This window comes from Pipistrellus hanaki (assembly GCF_964339955.1).
Source record: "Pipistrellus hanaki genome assembly, chromosome: 9".
Lineage (NCBI taxonomy): Eukaryota > Metazoa > Chordata > Mammalia > Chiroptera > Vespertilionidae > Pipistrellus > Pipistrellus hanaki.
The window spans coordinates 75,788,029-75,804,656 of record NC_140511.1 but is presented as its reverse complement, the minus strand read 5'-3'; the positions used below and the strand labels follow the sequence as shown (position 1 = coordinate 75,804,656).

Below are 16,628 nucleotides of genomic sequence, written 5' to 3'. Positions count from 1 at the left end.
TGAGAAGGCAGCCTAGGAGGAGTCACAGAGCCTCATCGCGGGCCCCCTTCTGCTGAGGGTGCAGTGGGCCGGTGTCCCGCTCTGCCCCTGCTCCGCTCCTGAGAACTCACAGCTCTGCCTCACCTCAGAATCTGAATCTGGGTGGGAGCAAGGGGATTGAAACGGAGAAATGAAGTATCAGAAGCAGGCTGTTCCAAATATCGCTCTGCTGGCCTGCTCCGGCTCCTGCTCCCCGATGCGCCAGCGGCCCCCAGCCACACCACCCCATCTGCTGAGCCTGCAACGAGCTTCCAAAAGTTGTCTGCGGGGCCAGTACCATCCACACACACAAACATGGCGAAGTGTGTTTTCAGTCACTAAGCTGATTGCAGCCACAGGAGACAGCTGAAATTTTTATTCTTTGCTTTTCAATAGAACCAAAGGCATCAACTTACAACTAATATTACCCGCTACTTTCTGCAAACTAGTCGTTTAACCATACTCTACCAACAACAATAGCTTAACAGTGATCATGGAGAAGTTAATTGGATAACAGAGCTTTTCCACAATTCAAATAGAAACTCCTAAGAAACTAGTAAATTCCAGTCCCACAACTCAAGATGCTACGGATGGAAGCGTGGCCGGTGCGCCCGCTCTCCCTCGGTGCCCGGCATTAGCCGGGCTGATAACCCTTCGGCGCTGGGACAGCCTGCACTGAGATCCCGTGGGTGTTCAAGGTTCTCTCGAGATCTCAGGTTGTATCCCAACAGCCAACCTGGAGACGTCATTTCTAAAAATTTGGGGGAAATATTTATGGCTTTTACGCAGAGAAGCCTCCTCGAGGGGATGAGGCCAATAGGGGTGACTCTCCTCTCCGCCCGGTGTCCCCACCAGCATGGGTGTGGGTGCAGAGGAGCCCATGCTCCCCCCTGGCCCCGCCATGGGGGCAGTCACGCCCCTCCTCACACAGGGGCTGTGGATGCCAAACCCTCCCAGACTAAGCCCCCGGGTCCCCTCAGTGGTGCAGCTGTGGACACACACCGGCCTGGTGTTCCTTAGAGCAGCCTTCCCCTCCATTGATCCCGGGACCCCGAGCGCAGACCCGCGGCCCCCTCGCTCCCCACCTTCTCTCTACTCCATCTTCAACCCTTTGGATTTGAACTCAATGAGGAGGATCTGGGACAGGCACCTCCCGAACTCCTCCAGGACCAGCTGCTGGGCCAGGCACTCCGAGCAGTGCCCCTTCTCCGCCTCCTCGCCCTGAGCCAGCAGACAGGCGCACGCCGCTTCCACCACCTCCCAGGAGATGCACGAGGACCGCCTGCAGAGACACCGTCAAGGCCACGGTCAGAGGCTGCTGCTCCTAACCCCGGCTGCGTCCCAGGGGACGGCGTGTCATGCATTTCAGACTGCCCCTGGTGAAACCAATGCTGTCTTCCTGATACCGAGAGCTATTCACTAGGATAACACTGAGTACTGCTTCTAGAAGGAGAATATAGGAAGGTAAATCTGTCAGCTGCTCGACATCCCTCTCGTGGTTGATTCTAAGTTTCTCAAAGTTAGATCCTCACAAACCCAGAGGCCTGGGCTCCAGGCAAGCCCGTGGCTGGGTGGGAGGAGCAGCAGGAACCTCAGTCAAGACCAGACCCTGCAGGCAAGCAGCCCGGGTCCCAGTGCCGTGCAGGCTGCGCAGCCCTACTGGGGCTCTCTCCCTCTCTTCCTCTCTCTGAAATCAATAAAAATATATTAATAAAATAAAGTAGCATACTTAAAAAAACAAAAACCTCTCCACAAAGGTAACACGCAAGAACTGAGATGAAGGTGAGAGAACAGGGCTGCCCAGGGCGGAGCCATTCCACTGAGACCAGAGTCCACGGCTTGAGCCCTCGTCACTCTCCATGGGACACGCGGTCCCGAGGAGGCGGTCACACTGCCCCAGAGCTTCACAGAGGCCTGGGCCACGCTGGCCACGTCCACTGACACAGACCTCGCAGGCCACGGGGATGCCACCTCTGACGTCTCCAAGCAAAGAAGCACGAATGTGGCTTTTCAACAACATTAATTAATAACATTTGAATGCAACGACACTTTTTTTAAAAATGGATAAATCTAATCCAGCATATAGTGAATTGTTATTCTGCCTTTGAGACCTCAGGGGACCACCATCTGGCCGCAGAATAATTAATGGGAAAAACCCAACTACAGGGGCTCATCGCGCTGGGGAGGCCCAGCCTGCTCCCCGAGCATCTCTCCGCTCCACCACACGGGGACGGGGACGGGACCCGCGGCTCAGAGGTTTGCTGTCTGGACACCACGCCCTGCAGCCCGAGGCCAGTGGCCTAGTGTTGCTCCTGCTCGGAGGACAAACAGGACAAAGCAGCGGGCTCTGAGGACAGTGGGGATGAGGGTGAGTCTGGAAGGGGGACGGCACCCTGATCCAATCCCGGCGCCCGCCCTGCAGACGGCACGTTCCTTCCAGTGAGTGAATGAACACCCTCAGATCAGCCCCGTCCCCGTCAGGAGGTCAGTCCGAGCACCTACCTCTCCTCCCTGAGTGTGGGGAGTGCTGACACGTGCTGGCTGCCTTCCAAACTGCCAGCTTCCGCGTAGCTTGGCACGGCCATTAGCGGTTTTTGTTTGGGGCTTTCTTCATAGTTTTTGCAGCCAATGCATTTGCAGATCGAGGAGCACATGATTTTGGCCTGGAAACAGAGAATGGTCCTACAGTCATCCGGAAGAACAAATTCTGTTTGCACCTTCAATAGCTTAGGTTTGCGAGTGCAGGCAACCTGCGATTTTCCTACCAAAAACGCAGGAGTGAGAGCCCATGGGGGTGCCGCGGCAGAGGGGGCACAGTGGTGCGCTGACAGGGGTGGGGCGGGGCTTTGGGAGGCTGGGCGAGTGTGGGTGGGGTCCCCAGGGGGCGCTAACTCTGGTTTTCTCCAACCTGAAGGGCAGAATCTCTGGAGGGGGCTGCTTCGGAGACGCGTCTGTCCGGGAGGGGACGGCTCCTCACCTGCAGGGCCTTGAAGCGCTCGAGCCCGTGGCGGAAGGTGCTGCAGCAGGCCTCGCAGCTGCAGTTGCTGCAGAAGTCCCCGCCGCCGGCAAAGCAGTCGCAGTACCTGGGGGCAGTCACAGCGGTCACGGCCGTGGCCGAGGCAAACACCTCCTGGGAATGTCCACGGATGCCCCTTCCGGCCCCCTGCTGCCGTCCCAGGAGCACAGCAGGCTGGGGCAGGAGCATCAGTCTTCCCATCACTGTCCCCCTCCGCCGCGGCAGGGAGGCCCTGGCTGGGAGGGAAGACGCGGGCCCGGAGGCCGCACTGCTCTGGGCTCTGTCTGTCTCTCCCGGCGGGTGCTGGGGGGGAGACAGTGCTGAGGACACGCGTGTGACAGGTTCGCCCTACGCCCCTCACTCGCCACCAACCACCGCCTCCTGGAAACGGAGAGACCGCATCACTGCGGTGCTCCCAGCCCCTTCCTGCTCCCCGGGTCCCCCTCACTGCCTCTCACCACTGAGGCTTCTCCCTCCCTCTCCTCTCCCCTCCTCTCTCAATCCATATATACAAACATATTTTAAAAGAAGTTTCCAGAGAGGCGGAAACTTCACATTCTTTATTATAGCCGTCATTAGGTTACCAACAGTAACAGAATTCACGCCTTCGCTGGCGGACGGGCTTTATCGCAGATAAGCTGTCAGTAAGTGAGCCGCCACCAGCTGTGAAGGTCCGCTGGGAGGGAATCACCCGTTCGCCGGCGGCCAGACCCCGCGCTGACTGCGCCCATGGCCCTACTCGGCACAAAGCGTCCGAACAGGCTCCTTCCGGGCCTCAGACCCGGCGACCTTGTCTGAGAAGAACCTGAGAGGTGGAGCTGTTGGCGGGCATCAGACGGAGCACGGCGCACCTCACCGAACACCAGGCTGCCCCTCACCGGACACCGGGCCCCCCCCACCAGGCACCGGGCCACAGCACAGGGAGCTCAGGTGAAGACAGCCACTGGGTCTGCGCAGTGACAGGAAGTCAGGTAATTATTTGCAGCAAAAAACACAAACACAAAGCTCATGCGTTTCAGAAACATTTGTTATGGCTTTATGATTACTCCAAAAAAGGAGCTGTGCTGAGTGAGAGAGCCTGGCAGAGCGGGAGAGGGGGAGGGCCCGGGAGAAATGGGCTGCAGGGAGGGCCCTCACTCGGCTCTGCCCGGGTCCCCGCGGCGCCGGAGGGACGGGGCTGTGCGTGGCTGTGGGAGCCGTCCCCGTGGGGTCCTGGCCAAGCACACAGCACGTCCCCAAGGACAAGGAGGGGAAGCAGGGTCCTCGGCCCGTGACCCCCTCGTGGTGACAGCCACGCCCGCCGCAGCCACAGGACCAGACCACGCAGAGCGCACCCGAGGGAAGCCGGAGAGCAGCCTGGTCCTCCTCCAGGGCAGCAGCGGCAAACTCCTTGGCCCAGAGAGCCAAATAGCCACAGCACAGCGATTCAAACTTCTTTTGAGAGCCACATTTTTTAAACTTAAACTTCTTTTAACATCACTTCTTCGACATTGACTCGCCCAGACTGTGGTATTTTGTGGAAGAGCCACACCATCCACAAGGGGCCAAAGAGCCGCATGTGGCTCAGGAGCCACAGTTTGCCGACCACGGCTCCAGGGGATTAACTGAAGTTCATTGACCATCGGTGCTCACTCCTTACGGCCATGCAGCCTCCAGAACTGACTGGGGTTCCCTCGGCCTCTCCCACTGCCCGCCCGCCCCGCCCAGTGAACCTGTGCCCTGGCAGCACCGCAGGAGCCCTGCCCCTGCCCGCTGGCCGCCTTCAGGCCCACGCCCGCCGCCGGAGGCTGAGTGCCCGCACTCCTGGGGGCAGGACAGAGGTCTCCCCGCACGGAAAGGGCTGCCCGTCCAGGCTGGTCCGTGAAAGTGAACACAGTTTCACAGGCCGGGCTGTTTACTGAGTGCAATCACAGCCACCGTTGGAAATGGCAATGGCGTCCCAGCAGGAATGCAGCCCGGCCCTGGAGACGTCTCCCGCCAGAGCGTGAGGGCCCGCGCGGGGAAGGCAGGCGCAGGTGAGCGGCTGCCACACCACTGCTCACGCCAACGACAGTGAAACAGGAAAAGCAACACAACAGCTCCTGTGAGCCCGTCAGACACGAGCCTCCGACAGCCCAGGGCGCGTGGGGCCGTCCGGCGACACCAGCCCCCGCACACGGCACTGTCGCGGCTGCTCCGTCCAAAAGCTCTCATTGCTCATGGAGCTGCAGGAAAGCTAGTTTCCCACTAGAAGAAGATGGCAAATGTACCCACGAGAGCCCCTTATATTCCTGGGTGACAGCGATGGCTTTGGTGCTTACCCAGCCAGCGTTATCCTGGGCGCTCCGGGGAGGGCTGGTCCTGGGGGCAGAGCAGGCCCCGAGGCAGCGGCCGGCTGGGCTCCGTGGTCCAGCTGCAGAGAGTCAAGGCCAGCATATTTTGAATTAGTGGATGTTTTAAAAGTTCCTTCTAGTCAACCCCAAGCTACAGAGAAAAACAATCCTTCTTCTCCTATTTTTATCTCACAGTCCCTTTCCAACGAGTCTGGTCTGTCAGCAGGAACGGGCCACGAGCCCAAAAGGCTCCAGCCCAGGTGGTGGCCCCCACGGGAGCCTGGCCACAGGGCGCTGAGGCCGCAGACCCGCCTGGGGACCAGGGGTGGGGCGGTGGGGTGGGGCAGTCTGGGACCAGGGCCAGGCCACTGACCAGCTGGCAGGCAGCTCACACTGCGGTCAGCCGCTGGCCAGAACATTGCACTGGACATCTTTTTCATTTTGTGAAATAAATTCAATTACCAATTTCTGTAAACTAAAATGGCCATCATTATTATATCCTTAGTATAACATGAGAGATCTTGATGTCTCATTAGCAGCCATTACTTATTCATCTATTCAAAAGGAGCATTTCATAGTCAGCGTTAACCAATTCAAAAGCAGCGTGGTAACCTCTGCTTTGCCCATGGCCTTGGCTCTCTGCTTCTAGCTTATTTTCCTTTGTTCCTCAGCAGCATGGCTCCCAGGGAAAGGAAGAGCTAGCGAAATTGCTGACCTACTTTCCTCCCTATCAGAGCTTGAAGAAATGAAAAGTATTGGGGACATGCGGGTTTTGAGATTGTCTGTATCACAGCTACACATCCTATCCTTACCCCTCCCCTGAAAACTTGAAATTTAAAAGTAAGCTTCACTTAGGCAGACAGTCTGGGAAAACACCATTTACCCATCCTCCTCCTTGGCCCCCCCCCCCCTTTTTTTTAAATATGTATTTTATTGATTTTTTTAAAATTTTTATTGAGTTTTCACAGAAAGGAAGAGAGAGGGATGGAGAGCTAGAAACATCGATGAGAGATAATCTTCGACCAGCTGCCTCCTGCACACCCCAACTGGGGATGTGCCTGCAACCAAGGTACATGCTCTTGACCGGAATCGAACCTGAGACCTTTCAGTCTGCAGGCCGACGCTCTATCCACTGAGCTAACAGGTTTCGGCTGTTGTCCCCCTTTTGCTGCCTGTTGGGGCTCGAGGGCACCGAGCAGCCACCCTGGTCCAGGTCCTCTGTGTAAAGCCTCCAACTTGCACGGGACTCAGTTTGCAGGGGGGACGTGCCCGAGAGTTACTCCAGCCAACGCCTCCAAAACGATGGCAGTGCTGACACAGGCCCCCACGGGCAAGTGCAGCCAACGGGCGGAGGACGGTCTGAGGGCCGGGACAGGACAAGCCGTTTCACAGGGGGACAAAGAGCTGCGTCTTGGACGGACCCCCCTCCCAGGCCTGTCGCTATGGGGACGGGGCTGAATACTGGGTAAACGCTTCACTGTGGGCCTTTAAATGGAGGATAATTCTATTTCCTGAGAAATTCCAACCTGACCATCAAAATTTCAAGAGATAATAATGCCTAATTGTTGTTTTGTTAAAACATGACTCACTTGTGTAATGAGATTCACTTTTGCTGGCACTGGCAAAAATCTTCCTACTAAAGCAGTCACTGGCTTCGGGACATCTGTAAGGAAGGCAATTAGAATTGATACCATATATTGTTTTTTTTCCACGTGCACACGGAAGAAAGTTCAAATGTGAAAATGTATCATGGATTTATCATCATCCTCTTTGTTTTTTATCCTGTAAAAACTTTCAAGTCAATGTAAGTGTTTACTAATTACACCCTTTTTCTTTGCCATAGAGCTGCTTAGCTTGAGCCCCAGGGATAGTCTGTCCTAAACCATGTTGCATACCCAGGTCCCCAAACTGCTGGCTGAGGTTCCCTGGAGTAGGCAGCAAACTGGCCCGGAAGCCGCCAGAAATTTTATTTTCAAAGCAAGCACAGCGACATCTGTTGGTCACCAGGTGAAGTACTTTCCATTTAGGTGTTTTCTTTTTCAGCTGGTTGCTGAGCTGTTGGGATGTAAATACTGATCAGGCTATTTAGCCCAAACTCCCCGAGGAGCAGAGCCCATGGAGTTTCCTGGCCTGAAGGCACAGTGACCACCATTCCTGAGACACTAGGGCCTGGTGGGTCCGGGGAAGGAGCTGTGCCTCAGCTTCCGAGGCACCACCTGCAGCCGCAGAGTGATGCTGCCTTAAGGCTTAGGCCAGGATGCAGCGGTTTCATGCTGATACTTAGAATGTTTACAGCATAACGAAGGGGACTAGGCAAGGGAATCGGGATCTGAAGGCAGTAGGGCTTGCTGAGGGCCAGAGGGGGCTTAGGAAAGAACCCCCTGCCTGTGAGGACCAGCAGCAGTGCTGATGGACAGCGAACGGAGCCCGAAAGCTCCTGGCTGTGAGGACCATGCCAGCCCTGCTCAGACGCTGGGACAAGGCTAAGTCCTGACGGACTTGCTTGTACCTGGATGGAGGGACTGTCAGAGGGAAGAGGGTCACAGTCTCTCTGGACTCTGCAGGCCCATGGAAGTGACATCAGGGTTTAATGTTGATTTACATTATGGGCAGTGAGTCATCCGGTAAGGGAATAGTCTGGCTAAATCAAGATTTGGAGAATCGCAATTACATATACAGTCCACATAGAAATGCCCAGTTTTTAAGAATTCTTGTCTGACTTCTGTGAGCACAATCCTAAAGCTGTGCCATTCAGTCTCTCTTCGGTCATGCCTAAGGCATTACAGGATAATCAAGTACTCGCATGTCGCTTATTACTCTGGTGCCAGTTTGAAGGAGTTTTTGAGTAAATGAATGGCAGGTAGTCAGCATTTGTGCTGTTACTTCAGAGCTCCTGGGGATTATGTGAAGGCATTTCCGTTACATGCAGTGTATCCCACACCTGAGGCCTCAGCCAGGCCCCTCCAGCACCCGCCGCTGGGAGGAATTGCCACCTGTTAGGATGGGAGGCTGTCACAGCCACCCAAACTTTGACAGTCAATGCAAGGCACGTACACTGGTCTATAACGATGTGTTTCTATTCGCAGCTCACTACTATGGAAGACGAAGTTTGCTAAATTGCCTCCTTAATACCCTCACTGCCTATTCCCCCCCCCCATATACAAAGCCAAACATGTTCACTTACCAACTTACAGACATGACACAGTTTTTGAATTAATGTATTCTGTACCTGGCTGCAGAGAATGGTTTTGGTCTTGATACTGAGGAACCAGGTGGAGTGCTTTCAGTTCCCGCGCGCTCGGGGTGTCTGTGCACAGCATCTGCGCGCCCCCCTTCAACTGGCAGAGCAGCTGGAATGAGAAACAAGGTCTCCCTGTCCAAGCCGCCCGGGGAGGGGGCTCTTTCCCCTCCCACGTGGGAGTCTGTTACTTGCTCTTTAATAAATTGTCACCTTTGCTAAAAAAAAAAAAGAAGAAAAAGAAAAAAGTCACATAGAAACTTCCACCAAGAACATAGCTTTAACCCAGAATTTATGTTTTCCTGGAAAATGGCGAACTGCCCGTCTGTCCCGGTGTCTTGCCCGAAGCACGCTCTCTGAGGTGCTGCCTCCGTCTCCAGCCCCTGAGAGCAGAGTGCCTCAAGCTGCCCACCCGGCCCCACTCAGAATCTCCTTTAATGTCATAACAATGGTTCTTTCCGCCACCCTCATGTGCTATTGGTTAACGTGTGTGATTTTTTAAGACATCTATTCATGTTATTTCCTACAAGCACAGCTGAGAAAGGTTAACCCAAGAACTGGGAAATTCTAAGAAGCCATAGCAGTGTTCCTGGGCCTGGCCAGCCCTCAGGACCTGGCTGGGCTCTGACCATCAGTAAGCCCTCCGCGAGGCAAGTGCCGCCACGGAGGCACGTCGGCAGGCAGAGCCGGCTGGAGCCTCGCTGGTGGCCCGTCCCAGGAAGGCAGCAGCGGCTTTACCCACACAGCTTCCACCTCCGATGGGAAACCACAGGTCCCGGTCGCTGTGCTTCCGCCCTAGTGGCCTTTGGGCTCTGAGACAGGACAGCTCAAGCCTAAAGGGTCAGTGTCCCTGGGCACAGGGGGCCCGTGCTCCCGGCAGAGCTCCGGGCACCCTGATCCCGGACGAGAGGCCAGCACTCGTGTTCAGTGGGAGTTTGTATCTGGAGGGTTAAATTATAGCCACTCACGTTCTCTCCCTCTCTCTCCCTCTCCCCTCCCACCCCCTCTCTCTCTCTCACACACATACACACACACACACACACACACACACACACACACACACACACAGGCGCAGGTGGATCCCAGGCTTCTGTCCATTGAGCACCGGGGCCTGACTCCGTGGTCCGGTGTAAGAGGAGGCGGCCCCGCCCTGCTCACCGTCCGTGTGTCCTGGAGAGGCTCCGCCTGACAGAGCGGCGAGCGCTGTGCATGCCGGAGTTAAGCCGAGTTCACTCCCTGGTAGAGCGTGGGCTTAGGGCTAAGGCCTCCTCCCTCAGAGTGAACAGCTGGGGGGTGGGGGGCAATCTGGGTGGTTGGGCTCTTTGCTCACAAATGCGTGGGGCAGGCCCGAATCCTACAGGCCCCGTACAGGGCCACTGTGTAACATGTTTTCTTGGCCATGAAATGAAGACAAAAAATAACGCCCACTCTACAGACCTGATAGAGCCTTACAGGAGAGCAGCACGTAGGCCACAGGTGTCACTGCCTGTCCGGTCAGGGGAGTGTCGGTGGTATTAGGGACTCGCTTGGAGGTGGGCAGGGAGGGCAGCAGCCTCGGCCCTCCATCAGGCCCCTGGGCCTGCGCGGACTGATGCGATGTGTGGTCACTCTCCTTAAGAAACATAGCCCTGCCCTCCTCCTCGTTTGACTTGCTACACCTGGTTGGAGTGAGAATCTTAGAGCTGGGAGGATTAGGCAGGCACTAATGTCCCTCCGGATGAGACCACTAAATGTTGATTCCACAGGCAAACAATGACAAACCACCAGTGCAGCCGGCTCAGTCAGCATTCACTCAACAGCCGCGTTCTCACTCTCTCGCTTTCTCGGCAGAGTTACCATGGTGTTCGCGTCCTTCTGAGAGCCGCCCGGGGCGTCCTCGGCGTCTTGCGAGGACGGGAACTTGCAGGGCTCCTGGGACGGAGGGTTCTGCAGAGCGGCCTCCTCCACGCCCTCTCTCGGCACAACGCCACCTCCTTCCTTCACTTCCACCTGGAAAAGCAGTCGCTGCTCAGAAGCCACGTGGGGTCATTGGGTGCAGCAGCTGCACATACAGAACATTCTCTGGGGGAGTCACACTTGGCCCTTCTGCTCCTTCCTCCCCCTCCCTCCCCCTGCGGGCACAGTCGTCCCACCAGCCTCCGTGGGCTGAGGGCCCGAGGCGCCTGCCTGTGGGGCGCACAGGTGTGATCTCCACGTGGCCCCGTGTGACCGGCAGGCGCCCAGGCCAGTCAGCACCCCTCGAGCTGCTCGCCACCCCCCACCCCACTGGAGCTGCAGCCAACGGGACCCTCCTGAAGTGCCCACCCTTCAGCACCACCCCGAGAGCAGGCTCGTCAGCTCTGTGGAAAGTTCTGGTCCGTTGTTTGCTGTTTCCTCTCGAAGCAGGAAGTCCCTGCTGCTGTTTGGTAATGTTTATACTAGAGGCCAGGCCCGGTGCACAGATTTGGCCTGGGGGAATGGGGCCCAAACCAGCTCTCTGACATCCCTGAGGGGACCCGGAGAGCGAGAGGGCAGTTCTTGGATGATGCACCCTGGAATTGGGCTCCCTTCTCTCTGGTTCTGGGTGCATCACCCAAGAATCGCAGCTGCCAAGTCACCGCAGCTTGGCAACTCCTGTATTAAGCGTCTGCCCCCTGGTGGTCAGTGCACATCATAGTTACCGGCTGGAGCATCTGCCCCTGCTGGCCATTATGTGTCATAGCTAGCAACCAGACAGTTGAACAGCCGGTAGCTTAGGCTTTTATATATATAGATGTAACTTATAATGAGCTGTTAGCAATGGTAGTAGAGCTTTCCTAACTGAACAGTAGGACAGTGTGAAGATGAAACAGTGAGGGTAGGAATGACTGTCACTTTCGTGTCTAAGCTATGCTCTACACAACTGACACCTCAGTGACACACCAGCAAATTGCCAAGAACAGGGAGAAATACCACGATGTTACTGAAAATCAGTAGAATAAGAAAAACACTAAAAAGTCTCAGTTAATAAAATTACCATCAGAATTGAGGGCTTTGAAATTAAGATACTTGGTAAATGATAAGAATGTAAGGAGGCTGCCCTCGGTTTTTCTCCGTGGTTAGAGCATTGACCTGCAGTCCCAAGAGTTTTGGGTTATTTGTCAAGGACATGTGCTTTGGTTGCAAGTTCAATCCCCGGCCCTGGACAGGGCACATACAGGAGGCAACCAAATGATGTCTCTCTCATTGATGTTTTTCCCCCACCCCGTTTCCTCCTCCCTTTCTCTCTCTCTAAAAATCAATTTTCTCTAAGAAAAATAACAATCAATAGGAAAATATCTTTGATTTTAAAAAAAGAATGTAAAGAAGGCTGAAAACACAGTCAACCTAACTGTGCACCCTCTGCCCCTCACCCTCAAGCTCCGCCTGCCAAGCTGCCTATGAGACAGGGCAGGTAGTCCTTCAAAAAAGATGGTGTTTGTATGGGAGCCGTGCCAGGGCCAACAGGCAGAAGCTGTCAGGGCAAGTTTTGAAATGGACATTCACACCGTCTGAGAGGTTCTGGGGAGACCTCAGTGCGAGGAAGGCTTAGGGGCTGCCTGCTCTGTGGTCCCTCTCAGTCAGCGATGGTGCTAACATAACCCAGAACACCAGAGAGCAGAAATCCAAGGTGCTGCTATGGCTTAGGGCTGTGGTTGGCAAATTGCGGCTCGAGAGCCACATGTGGCTCTTTGGCCTCTTGAATGTGGCTCGTCCTGGGTCTATTTTGAAGTGGTGTTAGAAGTTTTAAAAATTTGGCTCTCAAAAGAAATTTCAATCATTGTACTGTTGATATTTGGCTCTGTTGACTAATGAGTTTGCCAACCACTGCCCTGGCCGGTTTGGCTCAGTGGATAGAGCGTTGGCCTGTGGACTGAAGGGGCCCTGGTTTGATGCTGTTCAAGGGCACTTGCCTGGGTTGCAGGCTCGACCCCCAGTAGGGAGTGTGCAGGAGGCAGCCGAGCCATGATTCTCTCTCCATTCCTCTCTATGTGAAATCAATAAAAAAATATGTATTTTAAAATGAATTTGTTTGGCGAGGTCAGAGCAGATTATCCATGATTTTCTTCAGCAAAGGAGGGTAGTTAGCTGAGAATCGGCAGGAAATTGCTGTGCTCTATGACATAGGCTCGAAGAGCAGAGCATTCAAAATGTAATTCTAAATAGAAAAGGGGAAGGAAGTAAAAGGCAAGCACATGGAAATTCATCACGGAGTGTTTGTTGTCACCAGTTACTCTGACAACCAGGGCTTCTTTCCTAAAGCCAGTGACAGCACCGGGATGGTTACCCACTTCCCATCCTTTTCCTCTGTTCTCGGGCGCCCCCTGCAGGGCTGGGCCAGGTTTGAACCCAGGGACCCCAGGACGTAATTCACCTGCAGGCAGAGTGGCTTGGCTGGCTGGTGTGTCTTGGGTTACAAAGGGGTGCACCCTGGGCGGGGGGGACCCCAACCAGGGATGGGGCTGACACAGGGACATGCCGGCGGCGGCAGTCAGCCGTCTCCCCGCCCTGCTCCGGGAGGGGTGAGGGGGTGCCGTGCCCATTTCAGCCCCGGATCTTACTGGGATCACCCGGACGCCGGCGTGGGCGGCTCCGTCCAGGGCCCAGGCGCCCAGGGGCACGAGGGCGGGGCTGCGGTGCGGGGTCAGCAGGGAGGACAGGAGGTGGACGTTGTAAATGGGCGGGGGCGGCGGGGCCGCGGGGAGCACCGCGTCCTCCATGGGGTCGAGCTCGGCGAGACCGGGAAACTGGCCCAGGATCTCCTCCTCGCGGTCATCCACCAGTAGCTCCACCTTGACCTTGCTGCCGAAGTCGGCGCTCAGCGGCGGGTTGAAGGCGTGCAGCAGGGGCTCCTTGGGGCCCGCGGGGCTCAGGTAGGGGTCCTTGAACACGTGGAACTCCTCCTCCTCCTCCGCCTTCACCACCGCCGGCGCTTTCAGGCCCGCGTTTTCCGAAACAAACCGGCCGTCTGCGCCGAACAGGTCCGGCCCCATCTCATCTTCGGGGCTGGACATCCCGCCCAGCAGGGGCGCCTCGTCCATGTTCCCCGCGGGACCTCGCTCCTGGCGCCCGGCGGGATCGGCACAGCCGCGCACCTGCGAAGACCCGGCCGAGTAAGAGGGCGCTTCCGCACCGCGGCCACCCCCGTCCCTCCGGCCGATGTGGGGAGAGGGGTCCCACCGTCCCGACCCGGGGGTCCAGCCGCCCCGAGGAGTTGGCCCACCCTCTCCCCCACCCCCCGAGGCCCGGCCAGGGCCCTGGGAGACCCGACGGCGGCCGGGGACCTCAGGTCCGGAGGCACGGAGACAGGCCTCCTCGGAGGGGCGCACCTGGCCTTGGGGTTGCCGGACCGCCAATGTGGCCGTTAACGGTTGTTGAAGGGGGCGGAATTGGGGTTGGACTGGGCGGGGCCTGAAAAAGGGCGTGGCGCGAGGCAGTGGGCGGGGATTGGAGGCCCGGCCCGCCGGTGGGAGTGGATTGGACCGCAGGCTAGGGGTGTGGCCTATTTGCAGTAGGCGGGGTCTGCAGGGCGGGGCGCGCAAGTGGATTGGGTCTCAGGGAGGGGCGTGGCCTGTGGCGGTGGGCGGGGTGCGCGGAGGGCCAGCCGGGACCAGCGATCAGCCATTACGCGGAGGTGGGCAGGGAAGGACACTCTGGAGCTCAGCAGCTCCAGGCTTAGGTGGGGAAACTGAGGCCCCCAGACCCGTCTGATGCAGCTCTGGCGGGACTCCCTCGCTTGACTTATGACTTTAGTCTTTAAAATATACTTTTTCTGCTCCGTAGAGCTCCGCCCTCTGAGCTCCCCCCAACCTCCTACCATCGCTGGGGGTGGACCGAGGGCCACACACTTCACAGCCTTGATGCTGCAGCTTGGGGTGTGTGACTGAAAACTGGGGATCCCTAGTCAAAAGTAAACGCCCAACGTTAATGACTGATGCCAGGGAGGAGGTGGAGTCCCGCAAACCCAGACACGGCTCACACTAGCGTGACTCACCCTTTGGGTGGCGAGTGAGCTAAATGCACCCTCCATAGCAGTGAACGCTGCAAGAAGTGAGTTATTTACAACCCAAAGGGCAGAGCTGAAAGGGATTCTGGGGGTGCAAGGGGGGTGTCATTGGTGAAGAGTCACCAAAACTCTCCGGGACGGTTTTACGTGCAAGTATTGTTTGGGTAAAATTAAAATGTAAACACAGCAATTTCGTAATCTCATTTTTAAAAGTTTAAACTTTTGCCCTACCCGGTTTGGCTTAGTGGATAGAACATCGGCCTGTGGACTCAAGGGTCCCAGGTTCGATTCCGGTCAAGGGCATGTACCTTGGTTGTGGGTACATCCCCAGTGGGGAGTGTGCAGGAGGCAGCTGATCTATGTTTCTCTCTCATTAATATTTCTAACTCTATCCATCTCCCTTCCTCTCTGTAAAAAAATCAGTTAAAAAATCATTTTAAAAAATTTAAACTTTTCAAACAGTAACCAAGACAGCAGCACTGTATACTGCCATTTAGCCGTACACCTTACCATTCAAGAAATCCCAAGAAAATTTCATGCATTTGAGAAATCCCAAATTCAAGGTACAGCCTTAAATGTCCTAGGGCTCATCTGATTTTTTTTCTTTTCTTTTTCTGGGGCATTACAGTTTAGTTCAAAAGAAGACAAAGTAGCCGAGACCGGTTTGGCTCAATGGACAGAGCGTTGGCTTGGGGACTGAAGGGACCCGGGTTCAATTCCGGTCAAGGGCATGTACCTTAGTTGCGGGCACATCCCCGGTGGGGGATGTGCAAGAGGCAGCTGATCGATGACTCTCTCTCATCGATGTTTTTGACTCTCTATCTCTTTCACTTCCTCTCTGTACAAAATCAATAAAATATATTTAAAAAAAAAAAAAAGAAGACAAAGTAATTAAGATACCCCTGTTGGAATTTTCCTGCCATATTCCCAGCAACTAGTTTATTACAAACGCGCTTGACTTGAAAGGAAACCCAGGCCCACTTTTTGGACATTCACTTCCTGTTCCTGCGATCCACAGGACAGGACTCCATAGAAGGTTCTAGTGGCTCTTCAGATTGAAACTAGGATGGCTTTATAAAAATTACATTTAATATTTAAATATCACAGATAAAGCCGACAGTCCCTGGAGCACCATGGTGTCCCTAATCGCGCTGCCAGGCAAAGGCGGGTCACTGTGAATGAAGTCCTTTCTGGGGGGGTTTGCATACGTATGTGTGGCGATGGCTTTACGCTAATAACTTCATGGTTGTAATAACCATATTGAACTCAGCTGAGTTCCGGGGGGGGGGGGGGGGGAGGGCAGAGAGTACAACTGCAGGGGCCTGAAGGCAGCTAATGTAAATCCAAGAGCCCAGTGAAAAAGCGAGTGGCTTGACTAGCCTGCACAAGCACACCGCCCACCCATCCACTCACACCCCAGACATCTTTACGGAGCATGCTCCACAGAGCCACCCGGACACCAAGCTGGCCCCTCGCTGCTCTCCGAGCCCTGCCGGGTGTCTCCCCTCAAGCCCGTTTCCAAATGAGCCCCCTTCCTGGGCCTGTACTCCCCCCTCCTCCTGCTAGACCCGCCCGCCACGGCCCCCTTACCTGCCTTGGCCACTTGAAACCCTTTTGACTGGCTCTCTTGGTTAACTGCTCCCCCTTGGTAATCTGAGCTCCATCCACAGTCAGAACCTCGTGGGTCCCCACTGTATCCCCAGTGTGTACATCAGTGCTTAGCACCGGGGGTGCTCCGTAAGAACTGAGAACGCGGAACCCACACGTTCATTGGATCGACAGTTACTGAGCAGCTCCTGTATGTCAGGCACTGTTCTAGGCACAGGACGAGGGATGGATGGATGGATGGATGGATGGATGGATGTGGAGTGAGAATCCACAGCCCACTGACCAGAGCATGAAGCCACTGCCATCCACTCGGCCCGACGCCAGGCCTTTCCTGCAAACCTCGGTTTCTTATCTTGGTCCCAAGTGGCCCAGCTTGGTATCTGACTTAAAACCTCCTTGTTAACAGAACAAAAGACTCGGAAGCAAAGGCTG

General features: G+C 55.7%; 1 protein-coding gene across 1 annotated transcript; it reads right to left on the bottom strand.

The window, feature by feature from the left end:
- Positions 1-379: 379 nt before the first annotated feature.
- On the bottom strand, positions 380-13,960 carry TESMIN (testis expressed metallothionein like protein). The gene is made up of 9 exons (XM_084893555.1): positions 13,912-13,960; positions 13,144-13,677; positions 10,421-10,573; positions 8,576-8,696; positions 6,936-7,009; positions 5,335-5,426; positions 2,996-3,101; positions 2,521-2,681; positions 380-1,300 (listed from the first exon to the last, which is right to left on the bottom strand). Exons 2-9 carry the CDS (start codon positions 13,621-13,623, stop codon positions 1,111-1,113), a joined length of 1,377 nt encoding a protein of 458 aa, XP_084749681.1. The 5' UTR covers positions 13,624-13,677; positions 13,912-13,960; the 3' UTR covers positions 380-1,110.
- Positions 13,961-16,628: the final 2,668 nt, after the last annotated feature.